The sequence below is a fragment of the Embiotoca jacksoni genome, unplaced genomic scaffold (assembly GCF_022577435.1).
Source record: "Embiotoca jacksoni isolate LCO1_2020_lvr unplaced genomic scaffold, fEmbJac1.0.p SCAF_3, whole genome shotgun sequence".
Lineage (NCBI taxonomy): Eukaryota > Metazoa > Chordata > Actinopteri > Embiotocidae > Embiotoca > Embiotoca jacksoni.
The window spans coordinates 12,355,072-12,369,865 of NW_027185381.1; the positions used below are offsets into that span (position 1 = coordinate 12,355,072).

Genomic DNA, 14,794 nt, shown 5'->3' on the forward strand with positions numbered 1-14,794 from the left:
GTGGTCTCGGTATTCCTCTCGATTTTAGGGATGTTGTGTGCTTTTGCATTGTGTGGCTGTTGTTGTGTTCCCTGCATTAGGTCATTGTGCAGCCGCATTATCATGGCCACTGTGGAGAAGACGGGCAACCCTCCTCCCTACCACATGTCCTTGCTCCTGGAAGGGGAGCTGGCCTTGATGGACAGGGAGGAGGATGATGAGGAGAATGTTATGTAGGATTTGTTTGTATGCACTCGTGTCTCTTTTGCGTTGATTTGTGTTCTCTTTCTTTCTTACAGTTGTTGGTCTCCTGTGGGAGACCAAAAGGGGGGAATTGTGCGATTCTGTGCTAGGTTATGTTTACAATAATACAACATATATATATATATGCCATATCATATTACTTATATATAGGTCGTATTATCAACTATTAATCCTAAGGGGTAGACGAAAGGCTGTGTTTGTGAATGAAGGTGTAGACAACAGGGTGTGGTTGTGAATGAAGGTGTAGACGAAAGGTGGTGAATGAAGGTGTAGACAACAGGGTGTGGTTGTGAATGTGTGAATGAGAGTGAAAGTACTGTGCCAAACCAAAAGGTCACAGGGGGAGGTCTGCAACCTGTGGGGTCACATACTGTTGTTCTTTGAGGCATAAACAGGAACAGACGGCTGTCTGGAGGACTCCAGGGTGTGAAGGAAGACAACCACCACCTCCTCCAACCAACAAAGGATACATCAATACACATGACTTTTTGGTGTCTGGACTATAAGACTGGGTGAGGGAAAGTCAGGAGATCAGACTTCCTGAACTGACACATACTCTGTTGCGGTCAGTGAAACATAGTCTGGACCCAGAGCTCTGTAAACTGGTTATTCTGCTGCCGTTAAATAAATATCTTGAAGCCTGACATCTTCTCCTATTGCCTCATTAAAGAACACGCAGGACTGGGGGCTGACACATATTGGCTTTGTACTAGCAGGAGCCCAAGTCCAACAATTCTCATCAAGCAGAGAATACAGTACGGCTGAGACCTTCTCCTCAGGGACAGAAAATGCCTTCAGTTTGTTGGAGACCAGACTTAACACGTACATATGCACGTTGTTGTTGCAGGCCGAGCTTGACTAGTTATTGATTGTTACAGTCAACTTTGATTGGACGTCCATAATTTTTCTTTGGGCGTGCCTCTACTACAAAAGATCAGAATTAGCTTGTGTTATTGGACAAATGGTGTCAGGTTATCACTTAAACTAGGAAAACTCATTTCAGTTGTTCACTATCCAGAGGGCAATGTTCTCCTGTGTAACATTTAAAGTCTGATCAAACAGCCAGAAGGAGGTCATGTCCTATTTTTGAGACAAGTAAAACAAATTCTTTTGTATTTGTCTGGTTCTACACACAGCCAACAAATGGAAGAGTTTTACCATATATTAAACTAACCAACATTAGCCTACATGAAATAGTTAAAATAAGCACAACTTATGACACGGACCACTTACTGTACAGTTTATACTTTTGATACTTTAAGTACCCTACATTTTTGCAGATGATACACTTTCTCTGAGTGGTATTAATAGGCTACTTTTACTTAAATAAAGGACCATATTACTTCTTCCACCACTGTGTCATTCTGTAACTTCAAAGTTGAATATCCTGAATTTTCAGGTTCACACAAACGCAACTTGATTTCACAATACCCCCCTTTTTTTTTTTTTTTTAGTTTAGCAAATTTACGAGCTACCCATGAACGCACCGGCAGTCACGTTTACGCACTCCGCAGATCTCCACCTGTGTGGATGGACGCGGGCTGCTTCACCACGAAGGGAGCCTCCATGTTACTTACGTTGATTAAATCACCTCCGCCGGCTACTGTACTCTGAGGGGACGGGCGCAAAGTCAGCCGGGGGGGACCGACCCAGTTCACAACAGCGGGCGTTACGTGACGTCGTGTCGCGTCCCACCTGGGAACCAACAACACAACACGGCCTGCGGGAGGCAGCTCCTCCTGATTCACGTAACGAGCTCCGTGACATTAACGTGACACGCCGACCCGCTAAACTAAGACCGAAAGCGGGAGTGTGACTTAGCAAATTTAGCTTTTTTTTTTTTTTTTTTTTGTTTCCTCCCCGCGGACGCTGTCGAGACGAGACGGTTTCCATCGCTGTGAGTCAAACTAGGAAGTTAATGACACGCTGACTTTTATTATTTGCTCTTCCGTTAGATTTACGCTAGCTGCGTTAGCTGCTAACGTGCTCTCATTTTGGTGTGACGAGAGGACACCGCGATGAAACTGTCTCTGTCTGTCCCAGTCTGTCTGTCTGTCCCAGTCTGTCTTGTCCAGTCAGGACTGTGGCTCGGGCTCGGGCCTAGCTGAAGTAGTTGAAAGTTACGTGCGCGCTAACCAGCTGCGTTGTTTACTTTTTGCCATTTGTCGCCAGCGTCAGCAGGAAGTACTTTAACCCGCGTTAGTAGCTCAAGGAGTCGATGGACACTTCACATGTTGGGACATGTCGTCGGTGTGGAGATCAGTCCCGACGACCACCGTGACCAGTTACTGACCTGCTTTGCTAATGCTAACAGTGACGTTGAAGTTATGCACCGGCCTGTCCCGTTTTTTTGTCGGTGCTATCTGTTAGCTGCGGGCTAATTTGTCCCCTCCCCCGTGTCTCCCCCGTGTCCCCCCCTCGGTGCAGCGTGTTCACTTCATGTTTATTTTTCAGGATTTTGAGACGAGGAGAAGAAGACGAGATGTCCTGTCCCTGCACCTCGGCCGCCAGGGTGTTCCTGAACACCGCCCACAGAGGTAAGACAAGGGGGAAACACGCGCAGTGACTTTTACTGAATGTGTCTCATGTCAACATCAGCTGGACGAAGCGAAGCGTTCAGAAGAAGTGCTGCTCGGCAGCGATGAAACTGAACAGAGTTGATCGCTTTCACCCACTTTTTAGGGATTTTTTTTTTTTTTTTAGCCAAAAACAGGAATACGTAGCTGAGCAAAACTTGTTAAATCAACAATTCTCCCACAGACCTTCAAACTAAGGCACAACAGGAAAAAGAAACACGAGAAATAAAAAGGACAAATATGCAAATGAGCTTATGACCCTGAATAAGACATGTTTTAAAAAAATATGATCTGAATCAAAGCTTAGTGTTAGGCCATTGTTTTTGCATTAAGGTCATTCTCCCCAATGATCCATGTAGGCTTTCAACTAAAAAGGAAATTCATTATTTATTTTCATTTGTGTACTAATTATTTATCCCTTTTAAAAATGTATTGATTAGACTTTTAGTTTAACAACATTGTGGCCATTACAGTTTCTCAGCTCAGTGTCACATCTTCAGATGTCTCCTCATGTGGACCAAAAATATGCAGTTTACTGTCATATGTCTTTAATAATCATTCATTTCACTCAATCAAGAAAATCTACGAAAAGCATTTTGTGTTTCCACCTTCTCCAAATGATCACATCGCAGAAGATAAGAGGTTAGGTATGACTTGATCTCCATTGAGGAAATTGACTTGTTCTTGCAGCATAAAAGAGGAACAAAGTAGTGAATAAGTGACGAAAGACTAAGAAATATAAATACAAGTATTTGCACCTCTCATACTCTTAAAGTGTAGACTTTAGTAATGAACAGATGTATAATAATTCACATGGGGTTTAGCATCGCACTGAAGGCTTAATTTACTAAAGGTTTGCGTGTGTAAAATCACGTGCAAACTCCACACCGCCCGCAAAAAAATGTCCAAGGTGATCTACTAACGACGTGCAGTGAGGATTGCGTCTTTCAAATATGTAGTTTAACACACGTTGTCCATTTTGCATGTTTTCCTGCATGCATATGTAATATTGGACGTTTCTACCTGAAGGTGCAAGACACTGGAAGGGGAAATGCAAATAGATAAATTTAGCATCTGCAACGGGATTTACTAAACCTGAAAGTAGAAGGGATTGCGTGTTTATTTTAGTACGACTGAAAGGAACGTATTAATCAAATGCGCACATCTGGAGAGACGGCTGCACTTATTGTGGTGAGAAGGAGACGCAGGAAAACCAAAGAATACGTTGAGAACGTGGTTTTACACCCGTGTAAAAAAAAAAACGTCATGTCAGAGGCAAAACTTATTCAGACATCGTCTGTCTAGCGATGACAGTTCTTCTTACGACTCTGCATTGACCTCTGGGTCGGCACAACGCTGCTTTGATATCCCACCCAGTCCCGTCAGTCAGTGTGCTGTCCAGAGTCCTGAATGCGAAGTTCTGTAGAATTTCCCTTTCACTCGCGAGGCCCTGAATGAAACTAAGTCACCTGATCAGAGAGAGCTGGACCTGCTGCTCAGTTTTTGTCAGAGGCAACTCATCCTCCGTCCCTCCTGCTTTATTTGCCAATGTTTTATTATTACGTTATATTTGTATCTTTCTTAATTTCAATGGGATCAGATTTCTTTTTCCTTTTGTGGTCGTTGTTTTTTCATGGCTGGAATCACTTTAACACACGCAAACATTGCATTTAAATAGAGCGATTTGCATCCGATATCAGTGACTCTTAGTAAATCACCCGCAAAACGGGTGCAAAATAAATGTGCAAACTTTTGGAATAAAAGCGCAATTAAGTTCCCTGATGGAAAAATAATGAACTCATCATACTTGTCGAATGTTTGTCTATCAGTTGCACAACATGTTCCTATTGTCTCAGGAAGGACCCATTTATCTGTGCACAGCATGGTCTCAGACACGACGTCTCCGTACCTTGATTCTGTGACCTACGACCTCACTCAGTACTACCTGTGCACAGCATGGTCTAATTTACGACGTCAATATGTCCTTATCTTGTGACCTACAACTGAACTCAGATGTAAAGGGAATGGGGGTGGATGTCAACTGCTTGTCACACTGTATAAAAGCTGCCCTATGGAGGAGAGACGCTGAGCAATGCTGGACAGCCTTCTTTGAGTGGACATGTATTTGCTCCTTCTTGCAAGAATAAATGTCCGATATGTTTGATTTTGAATCCAGCCTCTGAGTAATTTTTCTGACATTCCCCTTATTTGACATCTTAGTAAATCAGTCCCTAAATATTTGGCACCTATGGTTGGAATTTAACGGAAGAATAATATGCATTGGATACGTTAATAAAATGATTTAAAATATCGTGTTTAGTGTCATTCATTTGAAACATCTGCTCACAAAACACATGTTTGTCAGAAATCACAAGGGATGTTCCTGTTGTTACAGGATTGTCTTGCTCCCGGATTCAGTGGTTTTCTCTGAGTCGTCAGGGGTTTCGGGAAACTCATCTACCTCCCAGGGTGCGCGTGAGGTCGTTTTCAGAGACAGCTGTCTGCTACGCCTCTAAAGATGGGACAACGAAGGACAGCGGGAGTGACGGTGGAAAGGTAATCTCTCGGAGGTTAAATCTCATACGAGACCTTCCGCACCGCCTTTCAAAAGGAAGAGATGGTAAGACTGGTTTAATGTGTGCTAATGCAGTCTTCTTTACACAGAAGAGCATCAGTGAGGGGAAGAGACTGTCTGGTTCTGGAGGATCAGGAAAGGGTGGAAGCCAGCTTCGCTGCCCTAAATGTGGCGACCCCTGCACACATGTAGAGACCTTTGTATGTGAGTAAACACATTACTCTTTAATGGCTACTCACCTTGACATGTGATTCTGCTGATGCACATTCAGCGTGACGGGTAAGAGACTTGAAGACAATATTGAGGTGATTATGAAAGCACATCTGTCACAGATGTTGTCTTCAATTTGCATCCAACACCCTCTGGAGCTGATACAAGTAGGAGTCTGTTGGAAAAATTACTCAGAGGCTTGGTTCAAAATCAAACATATCGGACATTTATTCTTGCAAGAAGGAGCAAATACACGCCACCCTCAAAGAGAGGTGTTAATGGTTGGTTCATTTAGCAATCATTAAAAAACAAAATAGAAAGTTCTGACAAAGGCTCTATCTCCAGAATATAAAAACTGTACAATGATATAATGAATAGGGGGGCATTACCACTGCTAGAAGAAATGTGGCTGTAATAGCTGGATGCCATTCAACATGAATCAAGAGCAGAAAATAAAACTTGAGAAGATGGCTTGTGCATTTGCAGAAATTCAAATAAAAGTTAGAGTACAACAGTTGGACAAATGATCCTTTTAATCCATTATTCTATGTTGAAAAATGTTAGTCGTATTGAACCATTTCACAAACGTTCGCCTTTTTCTGTGGTACAAACCTCGACGTGCACTGAAACACTGATAAACGCTCGCGTAAACACGCCATAAATAGAGCACCACAAACGACCACTTTAAAAAGTTGCCTGGTACAGCTTATCAAAATAGAGGTGTGCAAGTAAACACTCAGACTTTGCCTTTATTGTTGTCCAATGACTTTTATGCTTTTACAACATCAGCAGTGTGACTTTATAATCTGCTGCTTGCCTCAAACAAGTAGAAGAACAAGAAGGTCTGTTTGGGTTAATAGATGACACAAGACCCCTCTCAGACAATCAGATGAGGGTTTCTGCACTGTTTGGTGTTTGTAACGTCCATGTTGACTTTCCAGCCACATATAATAAGTCATTTCACACCCACGGCCCTGACATCACTGTCCACCTTTCTAATTTGAACTTTCGTAATGACGGAATCTATCATCATCTGATGGCAACCAAGTAATAATGTAGTTTGGTCATAAGTCTTTTATTTAAGCAGCAACATGTGAAACATATAAGTGCACTGTAAAAGGAGCAAAACATTCAGATGTATTGAAAGGAAATAAAACCAGAGGCAGGGCTAGGCAGCATGTGTCATTATTATTTATTCTTTACACTGATGATTTTCCATGACAGTATTGAACTGAAGGCTTTGTAATTAACTGAATTTGATGTTATTCAACTAAGCTTTAAAATTATTTTGACAGTATTGTCCAATTATAGAGAAACAAACGTGGAATACTATTATTCAGCCTTCATGCTTGACACTTTGACATCATATAGATTTATATTTAGGTGTCAGTCGGCTTAATTGGCCGCTTAAAGAAAATGCAGCGTTGTTAATGTTTGGAACAGTTGTTTTCTGCCAGCTTTTAAAATGTTTTCACATTGTTTGCTTTGTTTTTGTTTTTTGTAGCATCGACACGGTTTGTCAAATGTGAGAAATGCCATCACTTTTTTGTGGTGCTGTCTGAAACCGACTCTAAGAAGGGTTTAAACAAAGAGCCAGAATCGGCTGCGGAGGCAGTGAAACTGGCATTTTCACAGAAACCTCCTCCTCCCCCCAAGAAGGTAAGAAACCGAAGCAGTAACCAAATTCGAAGAATATGTCATTGTAGTTTATACTCCAGTCATTTTATCATACTTTTACACTGTTATGAAGAATAAGTTACTTCCCCCCCCCCTCAGATATATGCCTATCTCGACAAGTATGTTGTTGGCCAGTCATATGCAAAAAAGGTGTTGGCAGTCGCAGTGTACAATCACTACAAACGCATCTACAACAACATCCCTGCTGGCATCCGACAGCAGGTGGAGGTGGAAAAACAGCCGTCTTTAACACCTCGTGGTCAGTATCACTGTTTTTTTTTTCATAGACATGACTTCATTCTGCATCTGAACAAACTATTTCAAACATCTTCCTCTTAGTTTATACCGTACAAGTAAACCGGACCATCTTTGCACTCTTGATGGTAACAATACTGTGGTGCCTAGGAGGGCAAGTGAAAGTCAATTTTCTGTATCTCCTGTGTTGGGCCAAAATACAGTTTTACTCAAATACTGATCTGAGCTTAACCCAATTTTGGTTTTCAGTACATTTCAGTACCAAACAGCAGAAACACAGGAATTATGTGAAGAGCGTGAGGGGGATTGACATGCAACAGGGCTTGTGATATCTCTTTAAAAACATTTTTCAAAAAACATTCTTTCAAAAGTGATCTTTAAAACGGAAGTGGCGGCTGTGTCTGAAATCCCTCTCTATATACTATGTAGTGCATTAAATTTACTGCCTGCCTTCTTATTTCACTAAATGTGAAAATACAGAAACTGTATAGTGCGCTCAAAAATAATACAATCGAGCAAAAAAAAAAAAAAAAAAGGCATGAGCACTCCTTTTAGCTAAAAGTCCCACAATTCACTGCAAATTTAGAGATGATCACTGCGGGACTGTCAGTCATGATGCAAAAATACTCATGTCACATCTCAAGTCACATCTCTTGCTGCTCACTACTATGTGTCCTTATAAAGAAAGCAGTGAACGGGTGAACATGGGGTTGATTTAGGACACAGCTGCCCTATTTTAATTAAGCTGTTGAAGAAGTAAGTGACATAATCATAAGATTACAATGGACAGTGATTGTTTGTTTTCATGACAAAACAAATATGCCTGCAGTTGTTTGAGTTCGCCACATTCAAGCCATTTAATTTAGGCCGCAGCATCGTTAATATTTACAGATTAAGAACTCGACTGTATCAAGTGTCGCCTTTAATATCTACACTGATAACTGAGAAGCGGTCACAGTTTATGGCCTCAAATCATAACTCATCTTGAACCCTAATCTGTATTATTTGGCATTTGTTCAATAATTATCACACACAATTTTACAAACGTTCTTCCAGGGACTGTATTGACTATGTCATAACGATAATGATTAATGATAATATTGATTTAAGTACTTTCATCCTCTTCCTGTAGAGCTAGAGATGAGAAGACGAGAGGATGAATACAGATTCACAAGTAAGTGACTGGTCCTCCTTACTGCTTTTTATCAGTGGTGACTTTGAATGTCACAATACTTAATCAGCAGTTTTCTGTTTTTTTTTTTTTATTTTGATGAGTTGCACAAATGCCAAAATGTACAGACCACTGTGGCTCCTCAGTAAGAGAGTTGTTCTGCCTTTTCAGTAAAATATTTCTAATAATGGAAATAATCATGTCCAGTAACAAGAGTTAGATAATGAAATGATTAAAGTCCCCCTCCACTCGGTATGTTTTTCTTCTTGTTCCTGCTGTTCAATGTTTAAACTTCACTGTTCAGGATGTTTTATGTGCAGATTTTAAAACTTGTAGGCTGTTTTCATAATTGTCTGTCAATATTACAGAGTTTTTCTGTGCTTATTGAAAATCAAATTTTAGGGGTCGAGGCTATCACGATGATTTGTGACATCACAAATAGCCAACCATGGTGCAATATTCAGCTTATACAAGTGTGATGTGGAAACTTGATGCCTCCAGTGCACAAACACAGAGTGGACTTTATAGTGGATTAAGACAGGTCTTGTGTCGAGCAGTTTAACTTCTGAAATAATATATTCATAGACTCTTGAATTTTTAATGAGAGAGAAATTGAACTTTTCTGTGGAAAAACCACATTATACATGGTAGCTGGTGTTTGATTACCACCAGATGGTCGAGTGTGTTTCTAGTTTCTGAAACAGCCACTGATAATTGTACGTTTCTTGACTACTTGTACAAATAAGCTGCAGAAATACATCCTGTTCATCTGTCACTGACCTGATTAAAAAAGAAGTTAGCCCAGTGACCTACATTCAGACTTTTGCCAGCCGTCCGCACTTAGTAACTCCACACGGGCACTGAGCAGGGCACATGTATTTATAGCCTGTACTTAGAACCTGTCACCATGCACACAATGTCTCTCATACCATTAATTAATGCCTAGTTGGTTTATGAGTAAGCATTTAGTTTCTTCCTTATAATGACTTGTGAAAGGTACTGTTCTTACTTTCCTGTGAAAAAGCTAACCCTGCGGTGGGCTTGTTGTTGCAGAGCTGCTGCAGATTGCCGGGATCAGCCCTCATGGAAACGCTCTCGGAGCGTCCATGCAGCAGCAGGCGAGCCAGCAGGCACCTCAGGAGAAGAGGGGCGGCGAGGTCCTGGACTCCACACACACTGACATTAAACTGGAAAAGAGCAACATCATCCTTCTTGGTCCAACCGGTTCAGGTTGGTGTTTTAACAACATCCTAAATTGTAATATTGCACAGTGACACAGTTTATTTTCAGTATTGATGTGTCTTTCCAAAGGTAATTTCACGATGAATCATTTAATATTTCACAGGAAAAACCTTGTTGGCGCAGACACTGGCGCGCTGCCTGGATGTTCCATTCGCTATCTGCGATTGCACCACACTAACTCAGGCTGGTTACGTGGGAGAAGACATCGAGTCGGTCATTGCCAAACTTCTGCAAGATGCCAACTACGCAGTGGAGAAAGCGCAGCAAGGTGGGCAGACAGACTTTTCAACAGCAGTGGAGTTTCCAATGTCAGAATCATACCATATGTTTATGTAGTTATTCTTACTGTGTTTGTAAAACAGCCCAGGAATAGGGCTGTTTTACAAACACAGCAAGTTACTACTCAAACAAGCACCAGTATTTGACACAAAACATCCCTCGCCAATCATTTTTATTTAATAAGCATTTATAAACTGCATGGTTAGTTATTTCTTTAATTTGATACGAGTAGTCTGAATTCCACCTACACACATGATTTAAAGTCAAGACTGATTTGGGGTAAACAAGAGGGAGTTTACGATCACAATTGAGCACTGTTACGTGTTACCATGGTAACCAACAATGCATGAAACACAGTATGGTTTATATTTTCTATGACCTTGTCATTTGCAATTGTCTTTAATCATTTTAAGTGTTCAATGGTTTTTTTTGTAAAAGTAATTTTTAAACTCAAGAATTGGAAGGAATTGATATTTTGACCTCATGGTGGCACTAGATGAAAGTTACCAAAGGGAAATACTGATCAACATTTGTATTCTTACAACGAGGCCACTCGTGTGGTTAAAAGATTCGATACAGATTCTGCATAAAAAAAAATAAAACGGTGCCATAACAAATCATCTGTTCAAACCACTTAGTGAGATTTAATCCTTGTGAAGAGTTTATACTGTTTAGTTTCACATGAATTACCGTGACTCTGCTTCAACCCGTTTTAATGTTTACATACATATCACATTTACACATTCCATTCCTTACTCGGGTAAGAAATGTGTTCCGTCAGACACACTTGCAGGAAGTGAAAGAAATCAACAACAGGTTGAAAAACTTGGGATCAAACAGAGGCCAGCAAACGTAAAGTGTAAATTCTGCACGTTTGCACACACCGTGGTTTGTCCGGCACGTTTTCAGCACGAGTATCGGGGAGTTGTGTGTAGCAGAGAAGCTGATATCTAAACACCATACATTAACGCACAGAGGGTTCATCAAGGCCACAGACGGTCACATGATGGTGAAGCGTTAAACTTACCCGTCATTCTGTTGCATGTGCAGGTATTGTGTTTCTGGACGAGGTTGATAAGATTGGCAGCGTGCCTGGAATCCATCAGCTGAGAGATGTGGGCGGAGAGGGAGTTCAGCAGGTCGGTATTCAACAACTGCTGCAATAAAATAAAACCTCTAATCTGCACCAAACTATTATTGTTACGATCATTTTATCTGCAGATTATTTTTCAATTTCAGATTTTTTTTGTTTTTTCCCACATCCCAAAATGATGTTTTGAGATTTCTAGTCCAAACCCTAAATATACTGCAATAGCATCATATTCTTACGTCTGACGAGCAGGAATAATCAAATGTTCTGTCATTTTTCTTAAAGTATAGATCATAATTTGATTGTCAAAACTTGCAGCTCTAATTAGTTTACAGACGTCAACCGCCGTAAAATTTAACAGTTTTATGTAACTTGTGAATTAATAACGGAGATACCCATGTTACTTATTTCTCTACCTTTTAGCTGACTTCCTGTTTTGTTTTAAGTTTCCTTGTATTGTTTGAGGTAGACCTGTGTTGACTTTTCCCCCGTCTCCTGCCTCAGGGTTTGCTTAAACTCTTGGAGGGTACAATTGTCAATGTTCCAGAGAAAAACTCGAGGAAACTGAGAGGAGAAACGGTGCAAGTAGACACAACAAACATCCTGTTTGTTGCATCCGGTGCCTTCAACGGACTTGACAGAATCATAAGCCGAAGAAAGAATGAAAAGGTGAAGTTAACACGGCTCATATGTGCCGTGTGTTCAGCAGGCATTTAGCTGAACCTCCTGTTTGTTGTCATTCCTGCCTCTTGACTGGATCCTTATGTTTCACGTCTCTTCAGTATTTGGGTTTTGGAACTCCCTCTAACCTCGGCAAAGGCCGTCGCGCGGCCGCCGCAGCGGACTTGGCCAACAGCAGCGGCGAGACTGACGCAGTGGCAGAGATCGAGGAGAAGGACAGGCTGCTGAAGCTCGTCGAGGCCAGAGACCTGATCGAGTTTGGAATGATCCCAGAGTTTGTTGGCCGACTTCCTGTCGTCGTTCCTCTGCACAGCCTGGATGAAGAAACACTAGTACGGATCCTGACTGAACCACGCAACGCTGTGGTGCCCCAGTACCAGGCTCTGTTCAGCATGGACAAAGTAAGGGCTCTGATATCGCGATTGCAACATGGCAGTGTTTGGTTTTGTTCAGACAGCCTGCTCATTTGTTTGAATTGGACCTCTGTGTTTGCTCAGTGAGGGTGGAAACACGCCCTCTGAAAAAAAAAGAAAAAGACTTGTCTGGCAAATATTGCTGTGTCATCCACTCAAAAACCTGCAAACTCACATTTTCTCTTTACACTTAGTTTCCCTCCTGACAGCTTTCCAAATATTCAGCCTTCAAACTGATGCATGTACCACTCAAACTGTCTCTCCTGGTTTATACATATATATTGTTTTGTCTCATTGGTCCCTGAAACAAAATATCCGGACTAAACAGCCTCCTTTTGCTATATCACACGGGAATATGATGTGTTTGTTATCTACAGGTTTCTATCTGTTGAAACTTCGAACTGGATTTGAATGAATCTGTGATTTTGTTTTGTTAGTGTGAACTCAATGTGACTCAAGATGCCTTGAGGTCCATAGCCAGAATGGCGTTGGAGAGAAAAACTGGTGCCCGCGGGCTCCGATCCATCATGGTATGTGTTTACTTTGCCAAATGTGTCAAACTTTTTATTTTTCTCTTCATTTTTGGTACTGTTGAATTTAAGTGAAATTTGTTTATGTAAATGCAGGAAAAACTCCTTCTTGAGCCGATGTTCGAGGTGCCGCACTCTGACATCATGGCTGTTGAACTTGACAAAGATGTGGTTCAAGGGAAATCCCAGCCCAGATACGTCAGGTCAGTATCTCTGCTCTCAGACAAGGGGAGTGAGCGTTGGAGATCAGATTCCGTAAGCCGAGCACATTGAGTTCGAAACGTGAACCTGAGCCTCCCATTTGAATTTCAGAGCTCCAGCCAAGGACTCGACGGAAGAGGAGTACGACTCCGGCATCGAGGAGGAGAACTGGCCTCGGCAGGCGGACGCTGCTAACAACTGAACCACGCGTGACTCATTTCACGTACAGGCCGTGCTGTCTGAAATCATTAGATTACTCTGAACCTTTTGGATACCGAGTTTGGTACCAGCTCTTTTATTATAGCCCCTGACAAATAAAACGGTGGACATCGATGAAGAGGTGATGAAGGCTACTGGGTCTGCTGGCAAATGCTTTCATGATGAACAAGTTAAAGAGTGTAACAACCTTTGGTCCTGTGCATCAGATCCTGATTCTCTAGTGGAGCAGACCTTTATAAAATATTTCAATCTCTGGGGATTGTTAACATTTTATCTATATAAAGATAATACAATTTTATTCATGAAAGTATTTGAAGCTGGGTCCTTTGTTTTCTCTTTTGGTGGTGACGGGTGGTAACGGCAAGGGAAGCAAAAGGACATTATGGGATCATACTGTACACTTGAAAACATGGGGATCTGAGAAAGTGTAGATGTGATGTTACCATGTCAAGTAATGCCTTATATCATAAGGGCATGATATTCCATGAGCACATCAATATGATGTTTTCTTCTTTGCCACCATTGCAATAATGGTGCTCACAGTGAAATTGGCTGTAAATGTTTAGCTACAGTGCTTGGGTAGCATTTGTAAGCAGTTTGTATGACATGACCTCTATTTAGGAGAACATATTGAAGTAATAACTCACCAGCAAACTAAACGCAGTATTTGAGAAATATTGGCGACCTTTTAAACGGGCAGAATGGTTATTTTCCCGTGTTTAGCTTCCTGCTTTAGCCCACCCTTTAGGGACTGTATGTGTTTATTTACAGACCTCTATGAGACTGGATCAGAGAGCCCGCTTCGCAAAGCAGGATTCGCAGGTTAGCTGGGTAACTGAGGTGGTTAATAAGATACCTATGAACTATTTAACCCCCCCCCCCCCCCCCTCCCCCAATGTAGATGACTGAATCGTATCTGTAAATTTGATATTCAAGATTATTGTCAAATTATTCTCAGGCAGATAATCTCTTGCACATTAAACTAGTTTGCTCTCTAATCCTGCTTTGTCAAACACCCCTCAGAGCGCCACAGATACTTTTATTTTCTTTGTGTGGCCCAAGCATCAGAAACACGCCTCACCTTTAGTGATGTAACATCCTGTTACTAAATGGTACCTCAACACACATCGTTATCAAGTCTACCTAAATGCTCTCTAACCGAACCACGCTGCTGTACTCTCTAAAGTGATGTTTGTGCTAAAAAATTAGATTAAACTAGATTTGTTCTCCCTTTGCTTTTAAGTTTCATTTTCTTCCAGTAAAGTTTCAGAGCTGCTTTTGTTTTCAGAGGTCTGTTACAGAACCTGTAAACCACCCCTCCCCCCTCAAAAAAAGTTTGTGAATCTTAAGTTTATTGTGATTGTTTAAAAATATATAAATAAAATGTATATCTCTGTACACCATTTTTAATTGTTGTTTACCTCGGCGCTTG

General features: G+C 41.3%; 1 protein-coding gene across 3 annotated transcripts; it reads left to right on the forward strand.

Annotated features, from left to right (window-relative positions):
- The first annotated feature begins 1,766 nt into the window (after positions 1-1,766).
- Positions 1,767-14,765, forward strand: clpxb (caseinolytic mitochondrial matrix peptidase chaperone subunit Xb). 3 transcript variants are annotated; one of them, XM_069162202.1, is made up of 15 exons: positions 1,767-2,140; positions 2,698-2,780; positions 5,215-5,375; positions 5,484-5,598; positions 7,109-7,263; positions 7,381-7,540; positions 8,669-8,710; positions 9,761-9,937; positions 10,053-10,217; positions 11,279-11,367; positions 11,823-11,987; positions 12,101-12,400; positions 12,850-12,942; positions 13,039-13,145; positions 13,255-14,765. In XM_069162202.1, exons 2-15 carry the CDS (start codon positions 2,726-2,728, stop codon positions 13,343-13,345), a joined length of 1,875 nt encoding a protein of 624 aa, XP_069018303.1. In that variant the 5' UTR covers positions 1,767-2,140; positions 2,698-2,725; the 3' UTR covers positions 13,346-14,765. The 3 variants fall into 3 exon arrangements, with proteins under 3 accessions (XP_069018303.1, XP_069018302.1, XP_069018301.1); XM_069162200.1 differs by lacking the exon at positions 1,767-2,140 and adding an exon at positions 2,206-2,527; XM_069162201.1 differs by lacking the exons at positions 1,767-2,140; positions 8,669-8,710 and adding an exon at positions 2,205-2,527.
- Positions 14,766-14,794: the final 29 nt, after the last annotated feature.